Source organism: Trichinella spiralis (genome assembly GCF_000181795.1).
Source record: "Trichinella spiralis strain ISS 195 chromosome Unknown Scfld2, whole genome shotgun sequence".
Lineage (NCBI taxonomy): Eukaryota > Metazoa > Nematoda > Enoplea > Trichinellida > Trichinellidae > Trichinella > Trichinella spiralis.
In genome coordinates this window covers 9103331-9130518 of record NW_003526941.1, presented here as the reverse complement: position 1 = coordinate 9130518, position 27188 = coordinate 9103331, and the positions used below count along the sequence as shown (strand labels likewise).

Here is a 27188-nt window from a genome sequence, read left to right as displayed (position 1 = left end):
CAAATGGCCTAAAAATAAAAGGTAAAAATGTATAATAAATAAAGAGAAAACGTTTTTGAAAGTTGCCGATGAAGCAGTTTCAACTTGTGCATGTATATCATCGATATTCCAGAAAAAAAACCACCAAACAACTAGGTTGAATTTAAGATTGACAATAAATCGAATATAAGCTTCACTTAAATGAAAAAGTCTAAAACTGCTCCTCAATTCGACATTCAAAATGTGCACAAAATGTTCAGAAGATCAACCGACAAGCTCAACAAATGGTTAAAAAAATATGTCCAAATCAATGAGTGACATAAATTATTCATTGCAAAATTGCTTTGCTAACATAATCAAAAAAACAGACTTCCAGTTAAATTATAAGCGCAATGTAGAGTTAAACACTTCAGAAAAGATAAATGAACAGCAGTGCTATATCGAAAACAAAATGTGCAAAATTAATACACAATAATATATACCTCACCAAGAGAAAAATGCGATGGCGCATGATCTGATTTCTTGTAAATACATATATGTACAGTATGTGTGTGCAGATGTCAATTACAGAAATCATCTTGAAAATAATCAGCAAAACGTCGCCTCGCTAATCGAAGTATCTTCTTCACGTTGTAATGCTTCATTTGGTTGTCAAAAAACATTGTTATGTCATTAATGTCCATACGCTTGCGCATTATCAAATTACGATGTTTTAAAATCAACGTCATGCAGATAAAAATCAAAAACGGCTCATCGCTGCTCAGTTTTTGATTCACATCATTTGATCCGCAATTTTCTGAAAAAATTCGAAAGTAATTCATAATGATATTGAAAAATTACAAATCCATATTTGTACCAGTTTCTTTCAGACAATCTTGGTTGCTCGTATGATGACTAGTAGAAATGCAAAAATCATCTGCACATGACAACACAGACGAGGACGAGGTCGACGACGACAAGCTGCCGTTATTTGTCGAAAGGAATTCAGAGTTCTCTTTGGGAAAATCCAACTTGTACAGCATCTCTTGAATTCTACCCAAAGTTAACTGGCAACAACAATTCCCTTCAAACACATCATCCAGTTGATCTCGCTCTTCGTCGTTATCGGATTCAGATGACCAAACTTCTTTGGCAAATTGTACAGACGATGTGCAAGCGTTCTTCCACAGAGAACTGTCGAGCCAGCATTGTTCATCATCGACAGTAAGTTCGTTCGTATTGCATTGCAAATCTGCTGGCGAACAAACCGGCATATGCAAATCTGCCAAAGCAACGGAATCAAAATCTGAGTTAATGCCGAAGTTGAACACTGCTGTCGGCAGTTGCAAAACAGCCGTTGCAAAAAACTCACAAGCAGAACAGGTGTGGCTACAGTAAATACAACGAAATAAAAAAAACGTGCATATTATTTCCGTACCTGTACTTGGGGGAAAAGTCAATCGTTTTGGACGTGTGGGAATTTTTCCAACAATTCAACTGCATCCTAAGAACAGTGGAATCAGTTGCCAAATGAGCAGGTCGGCAATTAATCTTCCATTTGGATGCGTGGCTGCAACTCGACCGATTGCTGCCAGTGATCATTTTCTTGTCGCGAACAGTTTTCAAACGACAAAAGATAGCCAACTGACGGTCGAATAATTCCACCATCTCTTGCACCGGTGGCGACAGTGTCGATGCCCAGATCACTTCCATCACAATCAACGAGTGGTCGAATTTGAACTCCCGCTTCAAATCTAACAAAAGCCACCGATAGCAGAAGAGCAAATCATTGGCATGGACCTCTTTCAAGTATGCGGAAAATTTTTCATCATAGTAATGGATCAGTTGGGCTAGATCGTGAAATTTATTCGCCATCGCTTGACCATCGAATGCAAAATTGCGACTTAAACGTTTCATCATTGCGCAAAAGCAAACATAAGCGAGCGCTTCGTCACCCAACACTACCAAAAGTGGCGATACCAAATCACCCATTCCTTGACAATAGCTCACCTGATTAATATGCATTAAAATTTAAGCGTACCTTATTTACAGAAACTGAGAATTTTTTTTAGGAAGAAACAAACCAACCAACCTGAGGGTGAAAAAGAGCATACGTAGTGAGTATGTTGAAAAGTGAAGTCAAACCGGCATTGTTCCATTCATCACCAGCATAAAATGGATGCTCTCTGTCAGTACGAATCACATCTTTTCTTATAGAATTCATCATCCAACGCATCTCAGCTCGAACTTTCGGCAAACGCTGATACCACGAATGGCGCAGGTGAAAATAAACTCGACGCAACTGAAGCATACAAGCATGTCTTTGAGCACTGGTCAGACCGGGCGGGAAAACGCCCAAAAGAATCGGCCAAACAATGCGACGCAGCCGAGGCTCACATCCTCCTTGGAAAATTCGCAGTCTGAGTTGGCTGAGAAGAATTATCCGGCCTTCACTGTCGAGGTATTCGTTGTATTTTGCGAGCGTCAACGGTGTTTTGCTCAAAGACCACGAATATGCGCGACTCTTGCTAGAGCTAGGTTGGAACAGCTTGATCAATGCGGCCCCAAAAGCAGAATTCACATTCAACCTGCCTCCAGCACAGTTTTTCCCGAACGACTGATCTACTGCCAAAACTTCATCGCAGTCTAATATTTCCCAATCATCTAAATCTACAACCACACGTTAGAATTTAAGAAAAAGGTTCATTTTCAATGTCATTTTTTTTCAATAAATATTACTCATTACCTTGCGTATAATTAATACATACTGCAAAATACAACAATTCTAGAGTAACACAAGAAAATACAAAGTAAAATAGTTCATGTTTAAGACACAAACTTTAGGATGTTTTAAATGAATTTAAATTAGCATATATGCGAGGAAAAAAAAGAACACCAACAAAATGAATTACCTAAATCTTCGACCGACTTGACACTAACTTTTAAATTCAATGACTGCGGTTTATTAGCTAAAAATAACAACAGAATCAATTACAAGCAACACAGGTAAAAAATAACAGTTTACAAAATTACCATCATCATCTGAAATCAGGTAAGAAATGACAAAATCACTAAAACAAGAGAAGCTTTTCAAAAATATTTTTCAACAACTATCATTTCTATGGATAAATTAATCTTAATTTAAAAATTAAATAAAAAATATATAATTTTCAATTTTAATAATAACATTTTTAAATATTGTAATCAAACTAAAATAAATATAATCACTTTATTCGACGTAGCACAAAATAGTAAACTATTAAAATACGAGTTTCAGATTAAGATTTAACCGTCAACTTACGACTTGATGGAAAAAACTTCTTTCACAACATCTCGTAGATGTTCATTGTTCAACTGATCATAGCTGACAAACAAATCTTTAGTTTCCTGAAGGACAGTGCCTTCAAATTTCTGTTTCAAACAGAACAAATTAATATATCAAAAAATAAATCAAAATTACACTAAAATACTGCATGCAATTTTACATTACTAACCTTCAGATGAATGTGTATTCGATCATTTTTCTCTTCACACTTCTCTTGGAAGTTCAGCATATTTTCCAGATTCAGCAAAGAACAAGGAAATAATCGTTTCAGTTTGCAAATTCAAAGAAATATACGGCAACAAATAGTGATGAAAAAGAACAACGAAATTCAACCGTAACGTCACAATCTTCCCAGTTTAAATTATCCAACTTTGTTGCACAATAATAACATAACCTAAATGCACAGAAATTGTTGAATAATTTTGTTAATCATCCTTCGAGTATAATAATTAAAAGCCTTGAGACAATTCATGCCCCCTTTTCTGAACAATATAAATACTGATGATACTCGGTCTGCTGCAGTGACTTGCTCTGCTCCATAGACTTTTTTCAACAATAATCCAATCATGTGCATTGGAAAATATTTTCCAAAAATGACACTGAATAAAAATTATAAATCAGCATGAAGAGCTTCGAGATGTTTCAGTATTTCGACAAGGCATGGCCTGCTAGCCGGCTCTACAGCAGTGCAACAGAATGCATCTTGAACAAATTGCTCAAAAAATTTCATGCCCACATTTGCTTCAGGGGAATTTTCGCCCAAACTCTGGTCAATCAGATGCGTCACCGAACCACGTTCAAATCTCTCATGGCGCATAAAGCAGACCAAATTTTTCGGGCATCGATTCGCATTGTAAGGATGCAAGCCCGTCGCTACTTCAAAAAGTACCTAAAACCCATCGCACTGATCTACTTGCGTCAAAATGCACGGTGTTTTTCAAGCATACTGTTCCAAAACTGTACACATCTAACTTGGACGAGACTAACTTTTTAGAAATAAATTCAGGTGGCAAATAAGCAAGCGTCCCCTTGATATGTGATACAATAAAAGGATGCTCGTCTACACCGTCACGCAATTTTCCAACACGGCACAGACCAAAGTCTCCAATTTTCGGTTCCAAATGTTGATCTAGTAGAATATTCGCACTCTTCACATCACCGTGAATTATGGGTTGATCACTGCACGTGTGCAGAAAGTTCAAGCCTCTACATGTGCCAAGCAATATTTTAAGTCGCTCCATCCATGTCAGTAGCTTATTTTCACTCTAGAAATAAATGAAAGCTATCCGCTTAAAATATTTAATGCATCGAAAACACAACAAACAAACAAACAATATTGCAATACAGTGAAAAAATATCATTGTAAATTTTAATCACAGCTAATGATAAATTGAAAGAAAAATATTTTTAAAAAATCGTCAACTCACTCACTTTATTATGAAGCCGATCTTCAAGAGAACCATTGGCCATGTACTGATATACAAGGTAGGGTACCATATGGTCGAAACAATAACCGTACAAGGATAAAATGTTGTCGTGTCGAAGCAATGTCAATGCTTGGAGTTCTTTCAATAATTGCTGCACAGCTGCATGATTATGCAAAGGTTGTTGCTGTTTATCAGTACAATTGTCTAAAACCAACTTCTTCACAGCAACAACAGTATTTTTCCATATACCTTTGTATACCATCCCATAACCACCATGACCAAGCAAATTACTGGCAGAAAAGTTGTCCGTTGCTTGCACAATTTCCTCATAACTAGCACGCAGTGCACCTGGAACGGACATCACTGCACTGTGATTTGCAGAGACTGGCTTCTTTTCCATAGTATTATTTTCCATTGGATGCTGATTATCATATGCAGTAAACAGCAAATTGCAATTCTCGTTAACTGGATTTAACAACGGTTTGTGGGGACTTTTGTCTTCACTCGTTGAATCTTTAACTAAGATAACAAAAGAAAATTACAAATTAAACAAAAATCTACTTGCTAGAAATGGACTTACTAGAACTGTCGAGCAATTCCAAAGCTCTAAAGTTTCCTACTTGCTGCAGAGCTTCTTTCAATATTTTCAGACTAACACCTCTACCGCTGAGTATTTGCAGCATCTCCGCAGATGGAGAGTTATTTCTGCTTCTAGCCTGGCGCAGAAAGCAAACCTCTTGAAAAGTGAAATTCAACATACCAGCTGAAATGGAAAAAATAAAGATACAATTTCTACCTTCCGTTTTGCATAATTCTACCTAAAATAAACCGTACACCTGAAAACAACAGCAAAAAAAGCTAAATAATTCAACAAAAGACAGGCTGATTGCATTAAAAAACTTTTCTGCATATTTTATTTTTAAAAATTAATACGGTTTAACAGTCTTCTTATGCATATATATATATACACTGAGTTTGCAAAAATAAAATGCAACTGAGTGCATCCACAATGTGCATATGGAAATTTTGTTTTTCATAAATTTCACTGCCTGTCTAAAGTAAAAAAATTCAAACGAAAGATAAGTAAAAATGACAAAATAAAACTAAACTAATAAAATTAAATAATTTTCAATGTATAAATTTTGTAACCGCTTTTCAATTTTTCTCCGCTGAAAAAGAAAAAAAGCCGAAATAGAGCAGATATACTATTTTTACAACAACAATAAAAGTTCTTAAACATTTTTTTTAAATTTTTCTTACCAACTTCTTCCCATCCGTTGTCCACATCCAAACAATTTACGAGAATCTCCATACTACGAAAAGGAAGCTGATAAATAAACGTCATGGAAGAATCATTCATCTTCAGAAATGAAGACTTTGACAGATAACAAATATAATACTTTGCCCACGTTGGAATACAGTTCTATAATAATAATATGAATTTCAGTTTTGATTCCTGCAAACTACATTCAATAACAATTCGCCGTACTGTAAATTTATATATTTTCAAACAAAGATGACGTCAATTATAGCATGTAACAAAACTGAATTAATAAAAAAAATAAAACACATTTAAATTCTACACATGTACAAATATGCAAAACAAAGAAATTTAATACATAAAACCCAATCTATTCAAATAAAAATTTTCCTCCAAAATGTGCCACCTACGCATATGAATATTTATAATAGCGCCAAAAAGCCAAAATATTTTAAATATTTAACTTGTTACTTTTATCCGCTTTTGTCAAACACAAAACTTTTGATGTCCTATTCATTAATTTCAGCATTTCCAAGATACAAGATTAAGATGCGTGCAATAATTTATCAATTGTAATTGTAAAAAACATTTCCAAAATCTGTGCACTGTGTAGCAGCATTCTTGCGCAAATTTTCAAGAAAAAACAAGCAAAAAATAACTCATATCAGTAGCTTATTGAGCACATAATAAATAAAATTGTACACAAGCTTTCTTTGATCAATTTGGTAATTTAAATAAGCCTTTCAAATAAAACAGTATCAATATTAAACATTTTACAACAGAAAATACAGTAATCATGCAATCAGGTTTCAGTGATAAATTACATAACAAAAAATAATACAAGTGTTCCTTTTGAAAAACATTACATCGTTTTTGAGGGTTTATCAATTAAAATTACACCGTTGAAGTTCAGAAATAAGCGATCTTTGCCCTCACATATTCTGTGAAAAACAAAACTGCTTCCCACAATGAATGCACAAAAATGCCGGCAACAATCTTGTACTTAAATTGCAAATTAAAATGCTTTTATATTGAAAATAATTCCATATTTGCTATGCTGATAACAATCTGGCAAGAAAATGAGTTCATATGTGCTCAGAGATTAAATTTAAAAATTATCCTGTTCACATGCATCTTGCACAGTTTGAAACATAAAAAAGCCATTAGTTTATTAAACAAACAAGCAAATAGACAGCATTTTCAGTAAGCAAATATTGCAGTGTCGAACTATGTCATTCAATAAATGAGTTTTCTTTTCCAGTTAAACAGACGATTAACTTGCTGCTAGTCGCTAAAAATTTAATAATTGAAAAAAAATGCACGCACTCTGTTTCCAAAAATGAAATTTTTACTGCTTAAATAAAAGCAGACCTTTCTAGCCAGACAAGTGTCAAAGAAAAGTGGACGACCACGGTTTGTTATTCAGTGTTGCCATGGTTACAGAGAAAAATTAGCAATCAATAAATATCTGGATGGATTTTATCAGAAGCTACAAACGTACGCGAAACACCAAAAGATGGACTCAGAAAAAGCAAAATCAGCAGAAATTTGCCGACAATTCCATGGATTTTTACGAAGTCCTGCTTGGAGCTGGCCCGTCATCTCGTTTATTGAAAACCAGTGTAGCTGTTAGTTGAAATTTAACATTTTTTACATTATAATTGAAATTTAATTATATATTTAATTACATTTGCATAGAATAATTAGAAATAAAAATACCGACATCTAAAGGGATTTTTTTGCTACGTTTATTATATTAATTCACTTATGGCTTTGTCGCAAAGTTGACTTTTCTATTATCATTTGCAGCTTTTAACAAAAATGCTACTGAAGAAGAAACTCATTTGCAAATTTTTGAAGATTACAAAATTATGGTATAAATTATGGACTGCACATAATTTGTCTGTTTTGTTTTCTAATTCACCAGATTGATTAATTTGCAGGTTAATGCACTGATTCAGTCATTTTGTGAAGAACAACATATCGATGATTCAACACTGGGCTTAGCTTTACAAAATGAACACTGCAGTGAATTTTCCATTGAAACCGTTTCAGCTTATGAAGCTGTTCTAGCTGCCTCAGATTATAATCTTTTCAGTCGTATGATGGCTAAGAAAAATGCTGAATTACAACTACAAGCGTTGGCGGTGTTGCAGGTAATTTAAATATAAAAAACATCTAATAAAAACAAAAATAATCTTTAAATAACTTCTCAAATCAGTTCAAAATAAAAGTTTTTTTAAAAAATATTTCAATATTATTATTTATTCGCAGCATGCAAGTGGAAACACATCACCCTCTTCGAGAAATTCATCATCAAAGTTTACTGATCACCGTCAGCAGCAGAACGCAAAAGTCCAGACAGATAAACGTCATTCATTTCTAGATTATTTCAGGTAAAATAACACAACATAAATATAGAATCGATTTAAAGAAAAGTTTACAATGTAAATAAAATTCAAAAAGTTTGCATTCTGTTCACCGTTTTATAAATATACACAAAATGAATATTGCATGCAACTATTTAAATTAAAATTACATACGCTGCATGTGATTCACAGAAAATAGTGCTAGTTTAAATTCTTAAATTATTTTGGAAAATTTTCATCAGAATCAGTGAAAACGAATGTGCTGCTGAACAACGGAAACTAGCCGAAGCAGATGAAGAACTGAAAGAGGCAATTCGTTTAAGCCTCATAGAACAAGAACGAATCAACGCTTTAGAAAAACAAGAAGCGGAAATAATACAAAAAGTAACTGTACACAATTAGCTCGTTAAATGTAAATTAAAAAAAAAGAAATGTCTGAAATATACTGCCTTAAATTTGGACAGTCAATCATCGCCCGACTGATAATTTATTTCAGGTACTGAAGATATCTTTATTGGAATGGGAAAACAGTCAGAAAATATTCAAAAATGACAAATTCAATGACAACTCATCAAGCACGGTCTCAAGTGATCAGTCGTCGTTTGATCACTTAACAGTTCCAGAATGCCCATCTTTACCATACAAAGAGCTGCTGTCTTCTTTGATTAATAATACAAACAATTCCGATGGACAAATGGATGAAGCATCAACAAGTCAACATCAAGTATGGGAATGCATTTTTGTCGTATTTGAAATGGATTAATTGTTCTTTTTCTTTTGCTTCAGCATTTTCCAAATGTAGAGGATCAAAATTCAGATGATATTTTGACAAAACGACGACAGTATTTAACAAAATTACGGGATAAATTGATTGAAACCCGTCAACAGCAAAGGCAGCTCAATTTTTCTGCACTGATAGAAAAAGATTCACGTCCAGAACAGCGACCAAGAACATCCCAAACCGCTTTGAAGCTGATGAGTCATCACGTGCAGATTCCAAAAGAAACAGATGAAATGGAAGCAAAAAAATTGATGGAAAAATTGAAAATCTCCGTCATTGACAAAAGCAACTTTGACCATTTAAAGTAATATTAGATCATTGAAAAGAACAGTATATACTAGAGGACAGTTTAAATTTTTCCCATGCCAGTGAAAAAATTAATAAAAAATTTGCAATTTTCAATAATTAACACTTCATTTGAATATCAAATACATTTTTCACACACACACACATAATGCGGATAAATAGTTAAAAGAAAAATTGTACTCACGAGATGTTTTCAAATTTTATGAAGCTTCTTCACAGAACAAGAACATTTTGATAAGGTTTCGTTTAGTTTTAATTTCGCATTCGTTACAACCACTAGCTGCACTGATCGATCTTTTATAAAAATGTTATCTGCAATATAAATTACAAAAGTGACAATTAAGTATTAAAAAAAAATAAAACTTTCAAATTTCCATTGCCAATTCGACAATTAAACAACAGTTTTTATAAGTGTATAATTTTTTTAAGAAGTTTTACCTAGTAAATTTTAAATAATAACTATTTCACAGATAATAATATTGTGCTTTTTTCGTTAAAAATAATAACATTTCATTCGATTCAAATAATTGCATATGTTACTTTTGAAATTGCTTTTCAACAATTTTTCCATAATGAACCACTGAATTCAGTTATCTAAAAAGTACCAAGTTGGATTGAAAAAGTATAAAAAAATTCCATGCCAACAAATATTACTGCTGATTCAAAAAGAAAAAAAACAATTTATAAAAAGATCACATTGTGTAAAGCACAGCTACCCGTGAATCGGATCTCAGCATGAACCATTCAACAATAAACAGCAATACTTTTTTAATTGTAAATCAATAAATAATATCAGAAGCGTCGACTGTGAAAACGTCATATTTTTCTTGGTGTGACATTCCACTTTGAAAACAAAATGAAATCTTGGTTATAGCAGTGTGATGATGATGCTACTATGTTGGTTTTAATTGAAAAATCAATGCTGCGAAGTGTTGATCAAAAATTTCAACACAATAACAGTGATCTGAAAGTAGGAAAAAAAAGCTAAATGCTACTTCTTCTTATTAGTAAAAGTCCACAATAAAAAGATCTTACCTCTATAACAGAGTTATTCTTCAAAGTCAACGATGAACCTTTGTTGCACGCTTTTCCATCGACATAAATAATTGCAGAACCTTCGTTAAAAATGACAAATTCTTTTGAATCACTTCGATAACTGATCACAGCTTGTCTTCGAGAAATTTTACCACATGGTCCTATTTATCAAATATTTAAAAATTAAAAAAAATTTTCCGACAAAACATAACCAACCTTCATAGGACAAATCCACGCCTTCGAAGTCGGTTCTCTTTCTGTATCCAACTACAATTTCAGGAACCTGGATCAAGTATTCAACAACACGACCGCGCAGCACCGCGAGAACATCCACCGAAAAACTCGCATTCGACGCATCTGAAATTCATTCATCTCATTTAACACTGATAGCTAGCTGTAAAATAATTTTCAGTTCTGCTAATTAAACAGCCAGCTAACTTGTGACAAACTGCGTAATCACGGGCATATTATGGACAGTCGCCAAGTCAAAGTCTGGTGTTTCTCGGTCATTGTTGCTCTTATTCATATCTGCCATGAAACTAACCGCCTGCTTACGTCCACCACTGGAACGCCCTTTCGAAGGTTCTAAGATTTAAGAAAAAAACAAAGAATTTTTTTTCTGCTTTATCCATTTCAGTTGAACGAAATATACTAAAAACAGAAAAAAAATCAATTCTAACCAGCGTGATTTTGATCTATCAAAAGTCCTTCGGCTTTCAACATGAGCCATCTGTCCATCAAGCCAATGGCCGTCCTGCCGGGATAAAATACTTCAGAATGCTTGGATAAGACAGTTTGAAACCTTTCCACGACAACATCGACAGTCTAATTGAATGTAAAATTAATAATTTTTTATTTGAAGAAAAAAAACAATGGGTCTTGTTCACCGAAGGAATAGAGGCCAATATCTGATGCTCCGCATGCGAGTATGGCGTGTTGGCTTTCACTCGCCGTACCACTTCCGCATTCAACTCTGCAAATCTCTCTTTACAACGCCTAAATTTAAACGCAAACAATATTCGGTAAATTTCACCAATTTATAAACTGAAATATTTATCATTTTTTCCAAAATTACATTTAATCTCGTTCGATTTTTTAAAACTTTTTTGTGAAATTTATCCCGTTACATTTGTTTTGTCATTTTTCTGCTCATTTATATTCGGGTGAAATTTTGTCAAATTATAGTAATTAATGTTTGTGATAAAAATTTTCGATCGCTGCTTTGAATGTTTAACATTTGTGCACAACTGCGTAAACGCAAATCGGTGATCAGAGTAAATATTACAGTATACAAAAAATTAAGTTCAATGCAAAGAGATGTCGAATTAATTTACAAAAATTGAAAATATACGAAAAAGAAAAACAGATGCACGAATTGATTTTGATCGAGCTTTTAAAAGATGATCTTTTAAGCAAAAAAAACAAGAAAAATAGATTACAAAAAGGGAAAAATTCTTTTTCTTACTTCGATACAATCGGATCGTAGAAAAGTTCATACCAACGTTCTTCAATTTCTTGAAGTGTGAACGGCATTGAAAATGTGACCATTCGATGAACCATTGGCAGACTGTTCATCTGAAGCAAAATAGATTTTGCCAGGAGAGAAAATAAGATGCATACGTTGAAAATGAAAAAAAATGGTGACCAACCCTTTCGCAAGCGATGATTAGCGCCAAATCGTCTTCAGCTTGCCAGCGGGTAAAATCCTTTTGGATGTGGGTTTGTTTGGCTTGATTAAAGCAACAGGCGCCGGTCTGGGTTGAATCTCGTCTGGGTTTGGCCACGTCGACACAATTGCGACGAACAGGTTCGGATTTTTTAGCCGCCGCGGCACTGCACCGTCTGGTCATTATTGGTTTGGCCAAGCTTTCGTCAACGTCGTCAAAAATACGCAGACGTCGTCCACTTTTGGTACCTATGACACCACTGTCGACCATTCCATCGTCGAGCTTTTTCCTCTTAACACCTCGTGATGATCGTCTCACTGTTGGTGAAGGATTTGTGGCGTTACTACAAAACAGGACAAGAATGAAAATATGATAATCGTAATAATAATAATAATTGAAAATTGAATTGAACAAATTGATGTGCAATGCAATGTTTGTGACGAAAACGAGCAATAAAATTTAACTTGCGGTCAGAACTGTACTGCTACTAATAAATCTAAACATCATCAGCTGAGCTGATAAACAAACACAAACACGCTACTTTGCGAATATATAATTTTGCTAAAAATAATATATCGACCAACAACAGCGACCGCTTTTCCAGTAGTTGAAATTAGAATGTAAATTTTTTTCATTTAAATTTTATTCCTTTAAACTGATAATAATAATAATAATAATGTAAAGTGGAGAAAAACAAGAATAGACACGCGAAGCCGCTTTCCGCTTATTAAAAGTCGTACTAACAACATTGCGGATGATGTGTGCTCGGTCGTCCTGACCCGTGTCAATAATTTTGCCGATCAATACGGCCAGTGTGTTGTCAAGGCAGACAATGACTAGGTGCAGAGTAAAATGAATTTTCGGTAAAATCTACGCTACATAGTAGATTGTCCACAGGAAAAAAAAGAATTATTATTATTAAAATATAATTTTATAATCAAACTTCAAATAGAAGATTATTGTTTTGTGATATTTTTTAAATAGTCATATTTCTGTTTTCGTCGGTTAATCCATTTAATGGCTATTACGAAGACCACCACAACAAGCGGTCGTTGTCAGGTCACAGTCAGCTAAAACTTACTGATCTGTAGTCGACGATGGCCCGCTTTCCAACACTGCTTGCTGTCCAGTTTCTGCACTTTCAATAGCCCTTGACATTATGATTTTCTTCCAACTGTCGCCAATCAATTTGTGCTAATCGACAACCGCCAATGTTCCTAAATAAAATTATTACATAACCGCATTTTTTTAAACAATGGTATGAAAAATACTTCTTTTTTTTCTTTTCTTCCCTTGTATATTGATTCGTTAGGATGTTTTTCAAACAATCACAAATGAACTGCTGTCCATGTATAGTTAGTTGTTTTTTTTCTTCCTTCAAATGATAATGATGAATTTCAAAAATAATAAATTTGTATAATTGGAAATTCATCACATCTGCCCTTCATACATCATACCTTATACGGATAAGTATACACTTACTAAATTAATTGACAAATAATTATAATTCTTTGTAATTTTTTGTAAAATTTAAAATTTTATTCAAAACATTTAAAAATTGTACAAAATATTTATTGAAAACCGTTCGATAAGAAAAGAAAAACTACAATCACTTAAAGGTTATAAGATTACTTTTTAACAAGAAGAAAATGAATGGAAATTTTCAACAATGACTCTAAGAATTGAAAAATGATATTTCAATGCTGCGTATTTTTTTTGCAAAACAACAATATAATACAATATGAACGCACGCAAGCTTTGCATGCAGAAATGCATGAATGCAATTCGAAAAAGGCTATGTTTTCAAACGTAGCACAGTGGTTGGATACGTATCCAACTAATAGAAGAATTTATAGCACGAGTAAAATACTTTTTTACAGTATTTTTTTTACTTTAATACATACACACACACATATATATATATTTGTATGTACGCATTAATATATGCATGTTTATAGATATGGATAGAGCAAACAGTACAGCGTGCAACTAACATGCGATTGTGAAGATAAACTTTTCATGGCACAGCATAATAATTATAACAGCTAAATTGTACACAAAACTTAAATTTGTAATAAAAATAACCTTTTCCAATGCATAAATTTGGAATTATCAGAAAAGAAAGTTCATTATTTCAAACAAAAAGAACAAAATTTACACTTCACTATCTAATAGAATTCGAAAGTTGCATGATTTAAGTGAATTAGCATCACAAATAAATTTAAATTAATTTAAAAGCAAAAAGTAATAAAAAGTGCAAATTGCATGAGTGGTCTACTGTAAAATAATTAAGTACAATTTTGTTATTAAATCAATTTTAATTGAAAAGTTTACAAAATTTACAACTGAATAATTTAAAAAGTTTTCTATTAATAAAATTGGAATTACAATTGAAACATATCAAACAATCATTCTTAATAACCTTCGATAATTCATACTGTAGTCACTCTGCACAATGTGCTCGAAATATTCACCAACAGTGATAGCTTTAATCACTGAATCACATGAAATAATCACAACCTATCATTTAATCTTTAATAACGCTATTTTGAATAGTTCCCATAATGAACAATGTAAAGATTGCAGTCTTGAGTGACATCAGAGATTCGTACCTGGTCATCATCCTTCTATCTATCTATTAGAAATTTCTATTTGAAAAATTTTCCTTCAAATAATTGAACAGATGTAAAATATTCATTAACATATTTCCAGTTTACGATTTCTTTCTGAATAAATATCACTATTCACAAAATTGTTAATGGCGAGGGACGAAACATTGGATACCACCAGTGAAGGACACTGAGCGAAATCACGCCAGTAAGTTGGACCACTTCTCCCGCAGAGGAGAACGTCGCACCGAAACGTTTATTTTTACAAGCTGTTAGCGAATCTACAAAAGTCAAACAAATCTGATATGTGTTCGTGTCAGGATCTAGTGAAGTTGATAGCTGCCCCAGTCGAGCACCCAGTACTGCTGGATTTATGTAGGTAAAGGCATTGGCTGACGCCTGCAGTAGATCAATGAATGCATGCATGCACAGATAGAAAAAAATCAAAATTACCTTTAAAACAAAACAACCATCGTCTTTATTTGCATTTACGTCATCCATGAATTTCAGACGATCGTTTGCATGTTTCGTTGTTGTTTTTTTCGAAACGTTTGTGATTTTTTTCGCTTTAATCAAGTTTTCCAAAGTTTTAAATTTAAAAAAGAATACCCATCTACCTTGCTCAGAACATTCTTCAATGCGTCTGTGCCAAGCTGATGTACAAATACTTCGAGTCAGAAGTCGAATATCTTTATCACTAAGTGAAAAACCTAAAAAAGCAAACACTGAATATATTATATCAATATCAACACGATGTGTAAAAAACAGTTTACTCCCAGTACCTTTCATTGTTTTCATTCTTACGACAAATGGCTCGTAGGCGAAGAACAGTGATCGAATGACGGCTGCACGCAAGCCGTACAAACGCTGCATAGATATTGGTTTATATTCTTCAGGAAGAGAGTAGATGTCCTTGCATCTTCTTTCATAAAAAAATAATTTAATTGTACAAAAATCAAAAAAAAATACAAGTCCAATAACAAAACCTGTTGTACAGCAGCTTCCAGAAATGAGCTGATCGAATTGCTGATGCTGCATCAGAACAAATCAGAGCAAATCGACAAATATCTTCGGGATATATGTAGCTTGCAATAATTGCCCATAAATGAACTGGATAAGTATTATAGATGTGACTATCATTATCTGATTCTATGAATAAAAATAAGTACCGATAAGATATCTTTAGATATTAAGCAAAAAACCAATTACTGGGCAATTCTTTTGATGCAGATTTCGAAGTGACATTCACTCCAACTTCACCATCTTCATCATCATCATCATCATAACATTCGAAATCGACCAGTAAAAGATCCTCTTCACATTCGTACCAGTTGTATTTACTACGTAAAGCATGTGAATCTATAATTAACTGACATAAAAATGAAACTATATGAAATTATTTCTACCACGTAGTTTCTTGGTCAGTCTTTTTGCTTTGTGCGATGTCAAAGATGCGTCTGCATAGTCAGCAAGGCGTACATCTGAAATTACATTCTACAATTGCTAAAAGATATTCTTAAAAATACACTATACCGCCAAAAGTATTGCCAACTGCGTTTCCTGGAATCATATGCATACGCTCTGAATACCAATATATGAAACTTTGAAAATCAAACTATGGATGGAGTAAGGAAAAAGCATTAACACAGGCAACATAAAACACTTCATCTGAACGGTGCAAAAATGCCCGTCAAATTTACGAATGTTCACTTTTCGCTTCATTTTGCCAAAAGCAAAATTCAAGCAAGCGTGCCAAAGCACACTTGCGAGTACGGTTACAGTACTACAAAGCTTTTTATGTCGTTCAAGTTTTATGAATGTGCGCCTTTCATACTGTAGGAATAACTTTTTTCAATGCATAGCAGAAAATGATAACAACAAATTGCTGCCGTGAAAATTACAAGTCAAAACTGGCTGATTCAAGTAAGGATTCAAGAATTGTCTTCAGCTCGCATTTAAGATATCAACAAATAACGATTTTTAATAAAAAATTTTATTAATATATGAATAAAAAGTACAATGTTAATGGTATGGCGTTTAGTATTTACAAAAAAGTTTGCACAGTTTGTAAAAAGTATGCATGATGTTGCGACTAAAGTGAAAAACAACGATGTTTTGATACAGAAAAGAATAAAAGAATTGTCAGGTGAAAATTATTTTAAGAAAGAAGTTACATTTTGAAATTTTACAATCACTTGGTTGGACGCTGTTCCCAATCCAATGGCATGTCATCGGTCAATTTGTTCTTTTTCATAATTTGATTGAGCTGACTATAAATGAACTCATAATCAGGTCGATCGTAATACGTCAGGGACTTTAAATGGCGAAGGAAGTTATGGAATTCAGTTGGACAACCAGCAAGAAAGCTACTAGCGTTATCCATAACTTCATTCTTAAAAATAGACAACGCTCTAGCTTGCTTCTGTAACTTCATCTCCTGAATGAATAAATAAATAAACAGATAAACATATTGAAAAGATTTTTTTTCTTTCAGGGTTAAATATGCTTCTTTCTTTCCGTGTTTTGTGCAAATTTCAATGTATAGAAAAACACTCACCTTAGAAGGCATCTTATGGCACCACGGCAAGTTACCGGTGGTCATTCGAATTAGCATATAAAACCAACTCCATATGTCATCTTTACGAGATTGTTCGCACAATTTAAGCGCATTCACTGATGCGTAAAACAACGTTCCACGAAATCCGCATTTGGCTCTTGGTTTGCGGTGAACATGCTCGTTGTTCACAAATTGCCTAGACATTCCAAAGTCGAGGATGAAAAGTTGTCGACTGTTCGGTTCATTTCCAATCGCAAAATTTTCAGGCTTCACGTCCCGATGTAAATACCTAAAAAAACAGATCGAATCCCATGTATTTATTTATTAGAGAAAGCAACATTGTTATTTTGCTACCCAGCTGAATGCATGTCTTGCAGAGCTTCCAACGATAAAACACCAACATGCAAAACAGTTCGCAAGTTGAAAGCACAGTTGGCATTTGTTGTTTTCAACAAATACCGGATGTTGGGACCAACCAATGACATGATAATATATGAATATTCGGTAACTCTTCCGTAGGTGAAAACTTTGCAAATGTGACGAACGTTCGCATTCCTCAATTTTCGCAATATCATCAGTTCATTTTTCAAAGCATGATTGCGTTGGGCAGTCAGTTCAACCTAAAAAAATAAATACCCATAAATGTATAATGAAATAATATAAAATAAAACAATTTATTGCTAATTATTGTTTTACCTTCATAGCAGCGGGTTGATTGTTGGCCGAATTGAACACTTCATAAACTTGGCCGAACGAACCAAAACCGATAACATTTTTCACAGTAAAACCTTGCACCTCGTCACCTTCTTTGAATATAAGCGAGCACTTCACTTTCTCTCCACCCATGATCTCGGTCTCAAGAAATAGCTAGACAAATAGATAGATAACTAGCTGTACACCACGTCTCCAAAGTCTGTCGAATGATTGATCAACCGTTTCACTGCCCTACGAAAAGTTGCACTTTAAACATTCAACATTTGTTTAAATTTTAAAATCCACAACTTTAAACAATACACATTAAAAATTTTCACCACATCTCTATTTTATGCATTGGAGAAATATTGGACAATTTTTGTTTGTTTTATCTTTATCTTCTTCAAATGATAAATTCTCAAAGCAATCACTAATAAAAAATGAAATAATATAAAAGTGGAAAATTTATTTGATTTACGCTTTGTTCAGACCTTTTCCCTCTACAATAGTGATGCAAAAGTGGAAATTTGAATAGAAATATTTTACGCGATTAAAATTGTTCGTAAATTTCGTTTCGTTCCCTAAAATATCGCTCAGAATGATTGGAAAACAGCTCCACAAAACTGACATTCCATTCTGGATAGGCTTCAAGCATGGCAGTGCAGCCTTTCGGGATCGTGGCCACTGTTTCCGATTCACCGTGCAAGTAAAGCTGCAGAAAACGTTCAACCAGACTGTACTGAAGTAGCACATTCGGTACGTAATGGAGCCCGTGAGCTTCGTCCATAAATATGGCATATATGAGCGTCAGTCCGGATCCGGCCAACGCTTCGACAATTTGGTCCGATTCCTTGACCGGAACCACCAGATCGTCCATGCCTTGGATGATGAGCAGCGGCGTTTTGATGCGATCTTTGTACGCAATTGGAGAACGATTGAACAACCACCGCATTTCTGCTTCGGTATTTGCCGTGGCGCCGAGTCGAATGGCGTACGATGCTTTGGTCGGCTTCCACTCGCGTGGCATGGATTGGTAGAGGGTCACCAGATTCGAAGGTCCGAATGAGTCGACCGCACACTGGAACATGTCCGGCGTCTGCACCGTGGCCATCAGAGCTGCATAGCCGCCGTAGCTGACACCGGAAATGGCCAGACGTGCCGGATCAGCAATGCCCGCACTCACTGACCAATCGATGGCGTCAATCACGTCATTCTGCATCGTACCTCCCCACTGGCCAAATCCAGCTCTGAGAAATGCTTTGCCGTATCCGGTTGAACCTCGAAAATTGCACTGCAAAATTGCATAGCCTCGATCGACGTGCAATTGTACAGTCGAATCGAATTCCCAATAATTCCTAGCATGCGGTCCTCCGTGCACGTCGGCCACCAGCGGGTAGGGGGTTGAGAACCGATCCGCTGGACAAGTCAAATAGCAAACTTGTACCAGACCGTCTCGAGTGACCACTTCCACGGCGCGTTTTGGTTGCATCTTGTATTTCCGCACTTTTCGATTACTGTAGAACAGAAAGAGCAATCTGCGTCGGTCACCGGCATTCCAGTACAAATAATAAGTGCCAGGTTCGCGATCACTGACAACAGTGAAATACCAACGACTGAAATCGGCAGAAATCCTCAGTGGATATATTGTGGCGTCCGGAAATCGCTCTTTCAGGAAAGAATAATGAGCGGCCAATTTTTCATGCACATACGTTATTTCCGGGTAGAAATATTCTTCTCCAGCTAGCAACGGTTCGCCAGTGAGAAAGTCAATATAGACGTAGGAGATGTCAGCTCGCTTCGGCCGCTGAATCACATGCTGAAAACCGGTGATCGCATCTTCAGCTACAAGCGACCCTTTGTCTTCATGCTCATTGCTGATCCAATAAATTGTAGAGCCGTCTTTGTCGATGCTGATCAGTCGCGAACCGACGCTCGTGTCAGCGGTGAACGTTTTGTGAAGCTGAAAAGCAGAGCTGGCGTTCTTGGTGTAAACTTCTTGTATGCCATTTTTATTTTCTGTCAACCCTAACCTCAGCGTGCAGTTGAAATCGAAACTCAAAAGAATATATTTATCATTTTTGTACAACAGCCGCTTGTCGCCGTTGCGCAAGTCCACCAAATACGCATCCTGCAGTTGACGCCCTCTTTGGTTGACAAACACCAACAACTGCTGCAAGTTGTCGCGATAGCAGAAACGAACTATTTGCAAACGCCAAGCTTTGAATACGCACAATTTCCGGCTGCGACTGGCAGATATTGGAGATTGCAGATCCAACATCGTCAACTGACGGTACTGTTTGTCCGGCTCTGACAGCAACTGATGCTGGACAACAATCCCCCGACCGTCCAAGGTCCACCTGTAATCTTCGAAGGCGTCGAAAAGTTTAAATTCAAATCCTGGCCGGAGCGGCTCGTCGACTTGGTCGGGCAATTTTTGAACAATCAACGAACAATTTCTGTTCCTCACGACAATGTGACCGATCCAACGAACCTGCGCATCAGTTGAAACTCCACTGTAGTCGGCATGGCTGAGTAGATCGGCCCTCGGGATGAGCTGTCGTGAAAACACCAACGACACGATTGAAGCGTAAACGGCGTTCACGAACGTGCAAAGCAGAATTTTACTTTTCCCATTCCTCCCGGTGTATAGCATCATTTTTCAGCTGAGAACTCGTAAAAGCGTAAAAGAATTGCAAAATAATCTCCAACTGTACAAATACACACTGAGAATATCTAGCTCGTCTGTTCCAGTTTATTATTTACTGAAAAGCATGTCCGAGGAAAAATATTCTTCTTTTCCTTTTTTTCAATTCTATTTATTTTTTCTGTCATTGTCAGAAAAGCATTGAAGTAAAAGATCGACCAGTTCTCAAATGAAGCACTTCAAATAATAATAATGCTCGTTGTTTAAAAATAAAATTCAATTAGCATATTTCTTTGACTGGACAAACTTTCACCAACAATATTCTTTCCTGCATGAAGAAAAATCAGTACAAATCATTGCATGCTAATGAGCTATGCAAAAAGAAGAAAAACAAGTGAGGAACCAACAACTATTCAGCTAATCCACACGTGAAAAACAGTAACTGAACAATGTTGATTATTTAAATTTACCATTTATTAACAGGAATAAAATGATGACCTATTCATTATTTAAGTGAAGAAAGAAGGGAACAATTTTTCGATTTATGCCCATTTTATGTTGTATTAATTTTTTTAAAATATGCTTTCCATTATTTAAATTTTGCATATTAGTTGTTGAACGGGTGGTTAATTTATAATCGGCAAATAATTAATAATTGAATCGAATGACTTACGTGCAAATAAGATGTCCAGACTGTGAATGGTCGACAAATCAACAAATTGTGTCGCTTTGTGGTAATCTGCAATCTGGGCATGTCTTTGAAGTGCATTGAAGGAACTTTCACATGCCACCTTTTTCATCGGATACATTCATTGGAAAAGAATCACGCAGTACTTTGCAAATGCAACGACAGCACTGAAAAGCGTGGCTTTCCCACAGCCGTAAATCACGAACAATCGGCCAAGCTTGTTGCAAATTGATCAAGCAAAATTGTTCAGGTGAATATTGACAAATTAGTATACCACTTCCCAGAAATTCAAATTGTTTGAAAATTGCGCAGCCGCTATCTGATGCATCCCAAATTGAAACAAATTATTATCATCAAAAATCATCAAAAGTATATTCTTTCGTGTAGAAAACAAACAAAAGACAACTTTACAGTAAACCTTCTTGTATGTAAAATGCAAAAACTCAATCTAAATTTGTTGACATCAAAAATCATTGATGTGCAAGATTCAATTTCAAAATTCAACGATTAAAAACAAACAAACCAGTTTTTAACATTGAAAATTAGAAAAATTGCTACTCCATAAATAACAAGAATACTAGTATATAAAAAGACCTACATCAGTTTTATCAACTGCATCAAATTCATAAAGAAAAACAATAAAAAATCACAGAAAAAAATGAAATAAATTATCAAACGTACTTACTGTGTTTGGCGACAGATCAACTTCTATTTGTTTCATCTACATCATCGACAGACGGTGTTGATTTTTTACTGCGACTACAGGCACACGACTTAAATATTTTGAAAACGCTAAATTATAAAAAATGCAAAATAAAATTTTTTTATTAGCCATATTCACATAACTATTTACTTTTCGTTTAAAAATATCGATCACGGTGAAATATCAAGATGCATGACAGGCAAATTTACATCATCAGCTCACGGTAAATCTAAATTCTGATACTTGTAATTACAAATGGAGAAGTGGTGAAATTTCCTTTTTATTATTTTTTATTATCGTAAATATTTTCTCACAAGGCGAACTCATCAAATAACTAATTATTAACTAATCAACTAAACTGAACCGTCATGACCATCACCATCAAACAGAATAACTGTTTGAAATGGATCATCAATCAATAATATATTTATGTATATGTGCATATATATTTTAATCTTCTTCATAAAACAGTACATAATGATGGCACATTCAACTTTTCCATCATCATCATCATCATCATCATCATGACAAGTTATTAAATAGTTCTGGCAGACAATTCTATATTTAGCTGAGCATTCCACTCAAAAAGCAAGTTGAGAATAATAAATAAATATATAAATATATGTATATATAATTGAATGTGAGAAAGAACATAAATTCTTCTTCACATGTTCCATCAATCAACTCAAAATGATAAAAACTAAAAATGCATATGAATTTAAAAATAAAAAAAAACTAATTAAAGTTTCATTTTCGGGACAGTTATTAGGTAAAATTATAAGTTTTGCTCAGAATCACTGCAAGAAGTGCGAAAAGATTGAAAATTTTGCAAACATCAACTGCAACCAACCAATATCGTAGTTGGTCACAGTTCGCGCAACAAAAATGCCAACAATTCACGAGCCAATTAATCAATTAATTACCTTGATATGTAAAAAATAAAATATTCAAAAAGATGATATATGACCGTATGCTTGCAATGCTGACAGTAGGATGTAGAGAAACCAGAACAATATCAACGTCACGCTGCATATCCACTTGGGTATTGTCGGACCGCCGAGCTCTGCTTCGCCCAGCGCTGGCAAGAAACGCCTGAGCATCATCATCACAATGCAAATTAACGACAACACGGTGTAGATGGTAACCGAAAAGCCGACATCACCGCTGTGAACCACGAACGCTTCACCACGGGCAGCCCAATAAACCGAAGCAATGAACCAAGGCAAGCCGAGTCCGAGAAACACATTCACCGAATTGCTTCCATTTATATTCCCTATCGCGTTGTCAGCGGTTTTATCCTTAAACAGACACACATTGTTTATTTGTCTATTTGTTTTCACAAAAAAAGACATTTCTTTTCATAAAGTACCTGCAATGCAGCAAGTCTACTGGCAAACGTATCCGGCAAACTGGTGCCAAGGGCGACAAAAGTGATCGCAGTCACTGAATCTTTCAAACCAACTAAACAACCAAATATTGCCGCCAGATCACCAATTATAGCTGTCAATAAGCCGATTAACGCTAGTGCGACGATGAAAGCTAACCAGCCGCCGAAAATTGTCGTCGGTGGAACGAAGGCGGCGATCACTTTCCACGGGAACGCGATGATGTGTGCGAAACAGTCGACCATCGAAGCGTCCGACGTTTCGCCGCCGTTCACGCTCACCGCCTTCAAAAATTGCTCCTTCCAAGTGGAACTTTCCAACTTGCATGTCAACAACGACTGACGAACTTTCTCCTCAAATTTCGCATAATATCTACAGTTACAGTAAGTCCTTTTTTATAAATAAAATTCAAGTTCAACAATTTCAAAAAATTACCGAGAAATGTTGTCATCGTTGACAATGGTAACCACGATGGATTGACAAGCGCCGAGAGAAGCTTTACCTGGTAACAGTTTGACAGTGAACGTTTCGTCTTTTTCCGGTTCATAATCGTTAACAATGGGAATGTCGATGTAAGCTTCCACAACGCCCGGCTCCAGGATCAGTTCGCCTTTTTCGCCGACAAAATCTTCGCCTTGTTTAGCTGTGCCATTTTCTGTTTTCCATTCGACAGAAGCTGAGCTCTGCGAACAAAGCAAACCACCGATCAGTGTGAAATAAACAAACAAACATCGTCGTCATTACAAAAACGGAACGTGGATCCGTCGACAGCGATGCACGGCGTGAAATTGGTATCCTGGCAAAGCCTTCATTTTCGCCCACACGCAAATCTGAAATGGCAAATTCCACACTTTCGCCGACGGCAGCTTTGGGATAAATTATCTTAGCCGCGCTGGCTAGACCAAGAGTAATTCGATCGTCCTTGTCTCCGGGGATCAGTTCCAGCTTTACCCAAAATGTGATACCCGGGCGCCACTGGGCTGGATTGCACACTTCAATGCGGATGGTTTTTTCGCGCTCTTGTGGGGCGAAAACGACCGTTTCGGATTTTTTCAAGAAATGCACATCTTGTACAGCAGAGCCGCTCATGGTTCGATAGTTGAAAACCAACTGCTTGCGAGCTGAACCCCGGCGCACCACTTTCAAACGTACCCTCCTCTCACCGGTTGGATCGACGGCGTATGCGTTGGCGGCAAATTCCACATTCGTTACTGATCGAACACCTTTTAAAACCATCACAAATTTATTATTATATGAATAATGTTGCTTGGGATATATGTGAATGACAAAACTACTACTACTACTACTACTACAGCTCACCAGTTTCAGTTTGCGTTCGTCGAAGCATGCCTGTCCTGGAGAGGGTCTCCAATTTTTGGCAGACTTGCTCGCTGACCGGCTTCGCTCGCACACGGCTACGCATAGACGAAGCAAGTCTACGCACGGCCATTATCCTGTACCAGAGATGATCGTGGGGCGCTTCTTTCTCGATCTGCTTGGCCACCACCTCAGCCAGACTGTCGTCGGTCAAGTGCGGATATTTGCGTCGCAGTTCACGGGACAATCTGTCGACCCTGTTCTGCTCGACCACGTCCAACAGTTTTTCCTTGCCGTTGAGCGCGGGTCCGGTCCAGCTCCGTCGGTTCAACTCACGCAACGCTTTCGGCGTGCGGTCTCGTTCCGTGGTCGGGCGGCCCCGACCACGCCCCCCGGAGCAGAGTTTCTTGCTGACCAGATAGGCGTGCAAAAGCAACGCGCCGAAAAACAACAACGTCAACAGGCCTTCCCACACTTCGATTCGGTTCGGCGATACCAGCACCAGAACAATAATCAACCAGATGTAGGCGAACACACTCCAGCCGGTGGTGACGCAGAACACTTGGAAATCTTCGATACGCTTTTTCGAATTACATCCGACCGACAGAATACAAACGGCCGTTATGATGAACAAGTTGAACGCAGCCGAGCCGACTATGGTTCCAGGACCAAGATCGCCGGCTTTAAATCCATTGCCTGAAAGTGACAATAAGCACTGCATCAAAACAAAGGTGAATTATTGAATTAACATTACTATTGTATTGTATTGTATTGTTTGAATGAAAAAGTTAACAAAATGACTTGAATTGAAATGTATACAACAAATTAACTGACGCTTCTATTATCATGAAACAAACTTTCATTGAAAAAATTTACACAATTAATAAAAGTACATTGCTCTGCCAGTAAGAATGTTATATTCATTATATGTATCCTTCGGTAATAATTGCGCGACCAACACTTGTCATAATTAATATGTACAACTTGATCATCTAAGAACTAACTAGTTTTACAGAAAGACAAAACAGAATATTTTAATTACAAATTTGTCAACAATCTAACGGAATGTATGAATATATTAAAATGAAATTAATTTTTGTTTTTTTTGTTCTCGTTAGCTGAGAATGTAAAAAACACCGTGCAAAATACACATGAAACAGCTACACTGTTTAAAATGATCATCTCTACTTGTTGTGTGAATGAATGAGATGATGAAACGACAACGCCATGCAAAACTGATCGATAAATTTAAATAGAAAATTTGATTTCGTATTTATCATGAAGATAAATTAAATTACAAAATTTGTTCAATTCTACGCTGCTGAAATGCTCACCTATAATTTCAATGATGGACAAGAGAATTTCCGGTGCACTGCTGCCCAACGCCATCAGGGTGAGATTGGCCACGGTTGGATTCCAAATTAAAACTTCTTGGTACTGTTCCAGAACGGATCCAGTTTCTTCGTCGATGGCGGTCTGCAATTTCAACGTCCTCTTGGTGCTGGTGATGCGCTCGACGGCGCACATGAACGAATCGGCCAAAATTGCCACGCCCACAAAAGAGTACAACAAGCCGATCAGATAAAGAAAAGCTCGTGTAGCCGTTGGCCATCGGCTTTCGTCGATCAACGGCAGCAAAAGTCCTCGGTCAGAACATGGGTAGGCATTTTCGACGAAAATAAGTGCCGTTGTTCCGTTGTTGTACTGCAACATGTTGCAAGACAGTTTAGCTGATGAATGTCGTCGCAGTTGCTACTCTATCCCAAGCTGACCACTGACCAGCCGGTCCAGCTACACCATGACATAATAGCAACAAAGATAGTAATAATCATAATAATAATGCCAATGACGGTGACGGTGAAAAATGCTTTCTCTGCTGACCTATTTGATGACCCGAGCAAACCAAACTAGTCAAGCACAAACGACTGGGTAACCAACTAGTTGCACACCAAATGCAATAGCAATAGCAGCAACAACAACAACAACACAAACGATTCACTTATAAGAACACTTTGTAAAAATGGAACACGTTTAAACTGGAAAATGACCAACCGGATTTGCAAAATAAGCTTGCAACAAAAGCAAATGAGTTGCCGAGTGAAAATCGAAAATTAGCCATCAACCAACTCTCAGCTTCCTCTTTTCCCGACTTTGACTCTCCACTAATTTTCTCTTCGATTCAATCATTACGTAAGAATGGAACATTGAACAAAATTAACGCTTTGAAAAAATATCGATTACTTCCAATTTGGAAAACAAATTTCCACACGTCGCTGGACAAAAAATTACTATCGATACAAACATGCATTTCTTTAATGATACCGTAACCAAAACATTGCACTGTTGCAAAGGTGAAAAAAAATTGATTTTATGCCACTGTTGTGCTTGATGTGAACTTTTCTTTGCTTGAAAACGACATTCATTAAGAAAATATGTATTTTATATTCGGCAGATTGTTGAGAT

The 27188-nt window shown here is 36.0% G+C and overlaps 6 protein-coding genes across 6 annotated transcripts; 1 reads left to right on the top strand and 5 right to left on the bottom strand.

Moving 5' to 3' along the window:
• Positions 1-539: 539 nt before the first annotated feature.
• On the bottom strand, positions 540-6070 carry Tsp_07043 (putative kinase domain protein). Its single transcript, XM_003380850.1, has 10 exons — positions 5971-6070; positions 5291-5473; positions 4715-5223; positions 4173-4548; positions 3260-3359; positions 2992-3029; positions 2051-2628; positions 1397-1968; positions 836-1347; positions 540-775 (listed from the first exon to the last, which is right to left on the bottom strand). Exons 1-10 carry the CDS (start codon positions 6068-6070, stop codon positions 540-542), a joined length of 3204 nt encoding a protein of 1067 aa, XP_003380898.1.
• A 1373-nt stretch (positions 6071-7443) lies between these two features.
• On the top strand, positions 7444-9429 carry Tsp_07042 (conserved hypothetical protein). The gene is made up of 6 exons (XM_003380849.1): positions 7444-7599; positions 7915-8127; positions 8246-8367; positions 8583-8724; positions 8846-9064; positions 9127-9429. Exons 1-6 carry the CDS (start codon positions 7444-7446, stop codon positions 9427-9429), a joined length of 1155 nt encoding a protein of 384 aa, XP_003380897.1.
• Positions 9430-10320: 891 nt separating this feature from the next.
• Tsp_07041 (microspherule protein 1) lies at positions 10321-13287 on the bottom strand. The gene is made up of 6 exons (XM_003380848.1): positions 13211-13287; positions 12112-12472; positions 11928-12037; positions 11143-11216; positions 10679-10819; positions 10321-10391 (listed from the first exon to the last, which is right to left on the bottom strand). Exons 1-6 carry the CDS (start codon positions 13285-13287, stop codon positions 10321-10323), a joined length of 834 nt encoding a protein of 277 aa, XP_003380896.1.
• Positions 13288-14873: 1586 nt separating this feature from the next.
• Tsp_07040 (putative transmembrane protein 183) lies at positions 14874-16460 on the bottom strand. The gene is made up of 9 exons (XM_003380847.1): positions 16439-16460; positions 16272-16319; positions 16145-16219; positions 15948-16097; positions 15725-15887; positions 15512-15660; positions 15356-15448; positions 15192-15304; positions 14874-15137 (listed from the first exon to the last, which is right to left on the bottom strand). Exons 1-9 carry the CDS (start codon positions 16458-16460, stop codon positions 14874-14876), a joined length of 1077 nt encoding a protein of 358 aa, XP_003380895.1.
• Positions 16461-16929: 469 nt separating this feature from the next.
• Tsp_07039 (putative dipeptidyl aminopeptidase) lies at positions 16930-20644 on the bottom strand. Its single transcript, XM_003380846.1, has 5 exons — positions 18617-20644; positions 17992-18162; positions 17650-17915; positions 17296-17584; positions 16930-17175 (listed from the first exon to the last, which is right to left on the bottom strand). Exons 1-5 carry the CDS (start codon positions 20642-20644, stop codon positions 16930-16932), a joined length of 3000 nt encoding a protein of 999 aa, XP_003380894.1.
• Positions 20645-22970: 2326 nt separating this feature from the next.
• Tsp_07038 (sodium/calcium exchanger 1) lies at positions 22971-26438 on the bottom strand. Its single transcript, XM_003380845.1, has 6 exons — positions 26060-26438; positions 24729-25421; positions 24135-24631; positions 23844-24091; positions 23393-23780; positions 22971-23321 (listed from the first exon to the last, which is right to left on the bottom strand). The coding sequence occupies exons 1-6, from the start codon at positions 26436-26438 to the stop codon at positions 22971-22973; spliced, it is 2556 nt and encodes an 851-aa protein (XP_003380893.1).
• Positions 26439-27188: the final 750 nt, after the last annotated feature.

Bases quoted from the DNA above. Each gene is read 5' to 3' on its own strand.
- Tsp_07038 (XM_003380845.1), bottom strand. From the start codon at position 26,438: ATGTTGCAGTACAACAACGGAACAACGGCACTTATTTTCGTCGAAAAT. The intron at 25,422-26,059 runs GTGAGCATTTCA...TGTCACTTTCAG, and splicing joins GTCCATCATTGAAATTATAG to GCAATGGATTTAAAGCCGGC. The intron at 24,092-24,134 runs GTTTGTTTATTT...CTTTGTTCGCAG, and splicing joins TTGTAATGACGACGATGTTT to AGCTCAGCTTCTGTCGAATG.
- Tsp_07040 (XM_003380847.1), bottom strand. From the start codon at position 16,460: ATGAAGCGAAAAGTGAACATTC. The intron at 16,098-16,144 runs GTAGAAATAATT...AGTTAATTATAG, and splicing joins ACTGACCAAGAAACTACGTG to ATTCACATGCTTTACGTAGT. The intron at 15,449-15,511 runs GTAAACTGTTTT...TTGCTTTTTTAG, and splicing joins AACAATGAAAGGTACTGGGA to GTTTTTCACTTAGTGATAAA.
- Tsp_07039 (XM_003380846.1), bottom strand. From the start codon at position 20,644: ATGATGCTATACACCGGGAGGAATGGGAAAAGTAAAATTCTGCTTTGC. The intron at 17,916-17,991 runs GTAAAACAATAA...TTATTTTTTTAG, and splicing joins ATCAACCCGCTGCTATGAAG to GTTGAACTGACTGCCCAACG. The intron at 17,176-17,295 runs GTGAGTGTTTTT...TTATTCATTCAG, and splicing joins GCCATAAGATGCCTTCTAAG to GAGATGAAGTTACAGAAGCA.
- Tsp_07042 (XM_003380849.1), top strand. From the start codon at position 7,444: ATGGATTTTATCAGAAGCTACAAACGTACGCGAAACACCAAAAGATGG. The intron at 8,128-8,245 runs GTAATTTAAATA...ATTTATTCGCAG, and splicing joins AAGCGTTGGCGGTGTTGCAG to CATGCAAGTGGAAACACATC. The intron at 9,065-9,126 runs GTATGGGAATGC...CTTTTGCTTCAG, and splicing joins CATCAACAAGTCAACATCAA to CATTTTCCAAATGTAGAGGA.
- Tsp_07043 (XM_003380850.1), bottom strand. From the start codon at position 6,070: ATGAATGATTCTTCCATGACGTTTATTTATCAGCTTCCTTTTCGTAGT. The intron at 5,224-5,290 runs GTAAGTCCATTT...TCTTAGTTAAAG, and splicing joins GGAATTGCTCGACAGTTCTA to ATTCAACGAGTGAAGACAAA. The intron at 1,348-1,396 runs GTACGGAAATAA...TATTTACTGTAG, and splicing joins GACTTTTCCCCCAAGTACAG to CCACACCTGTTCTGCTTGTG.
- Tsp_07041 (XM_003380848.1), bottom strand. From the start codon at position 13,287: ATGTCAAGGGCTATTGAAAGTGCAGAAACTGGACAGCAAGCAGTGTTG. The intron at 12,038-12,111 runs GTTGGTCACCAT...ATTTTGCTTCAG, and splicing joins TAATCATCGCTTGCGAAAGG to ATGAACAGTCTGCCAATGGT. The intron at 10,392-10,678 runs GTTGGTTATGTT...TCCTACTTTCAG, and splicing joins CGTGGATTTGTCCTATGAAG to ATCACTGTTATTGTGTTGAA.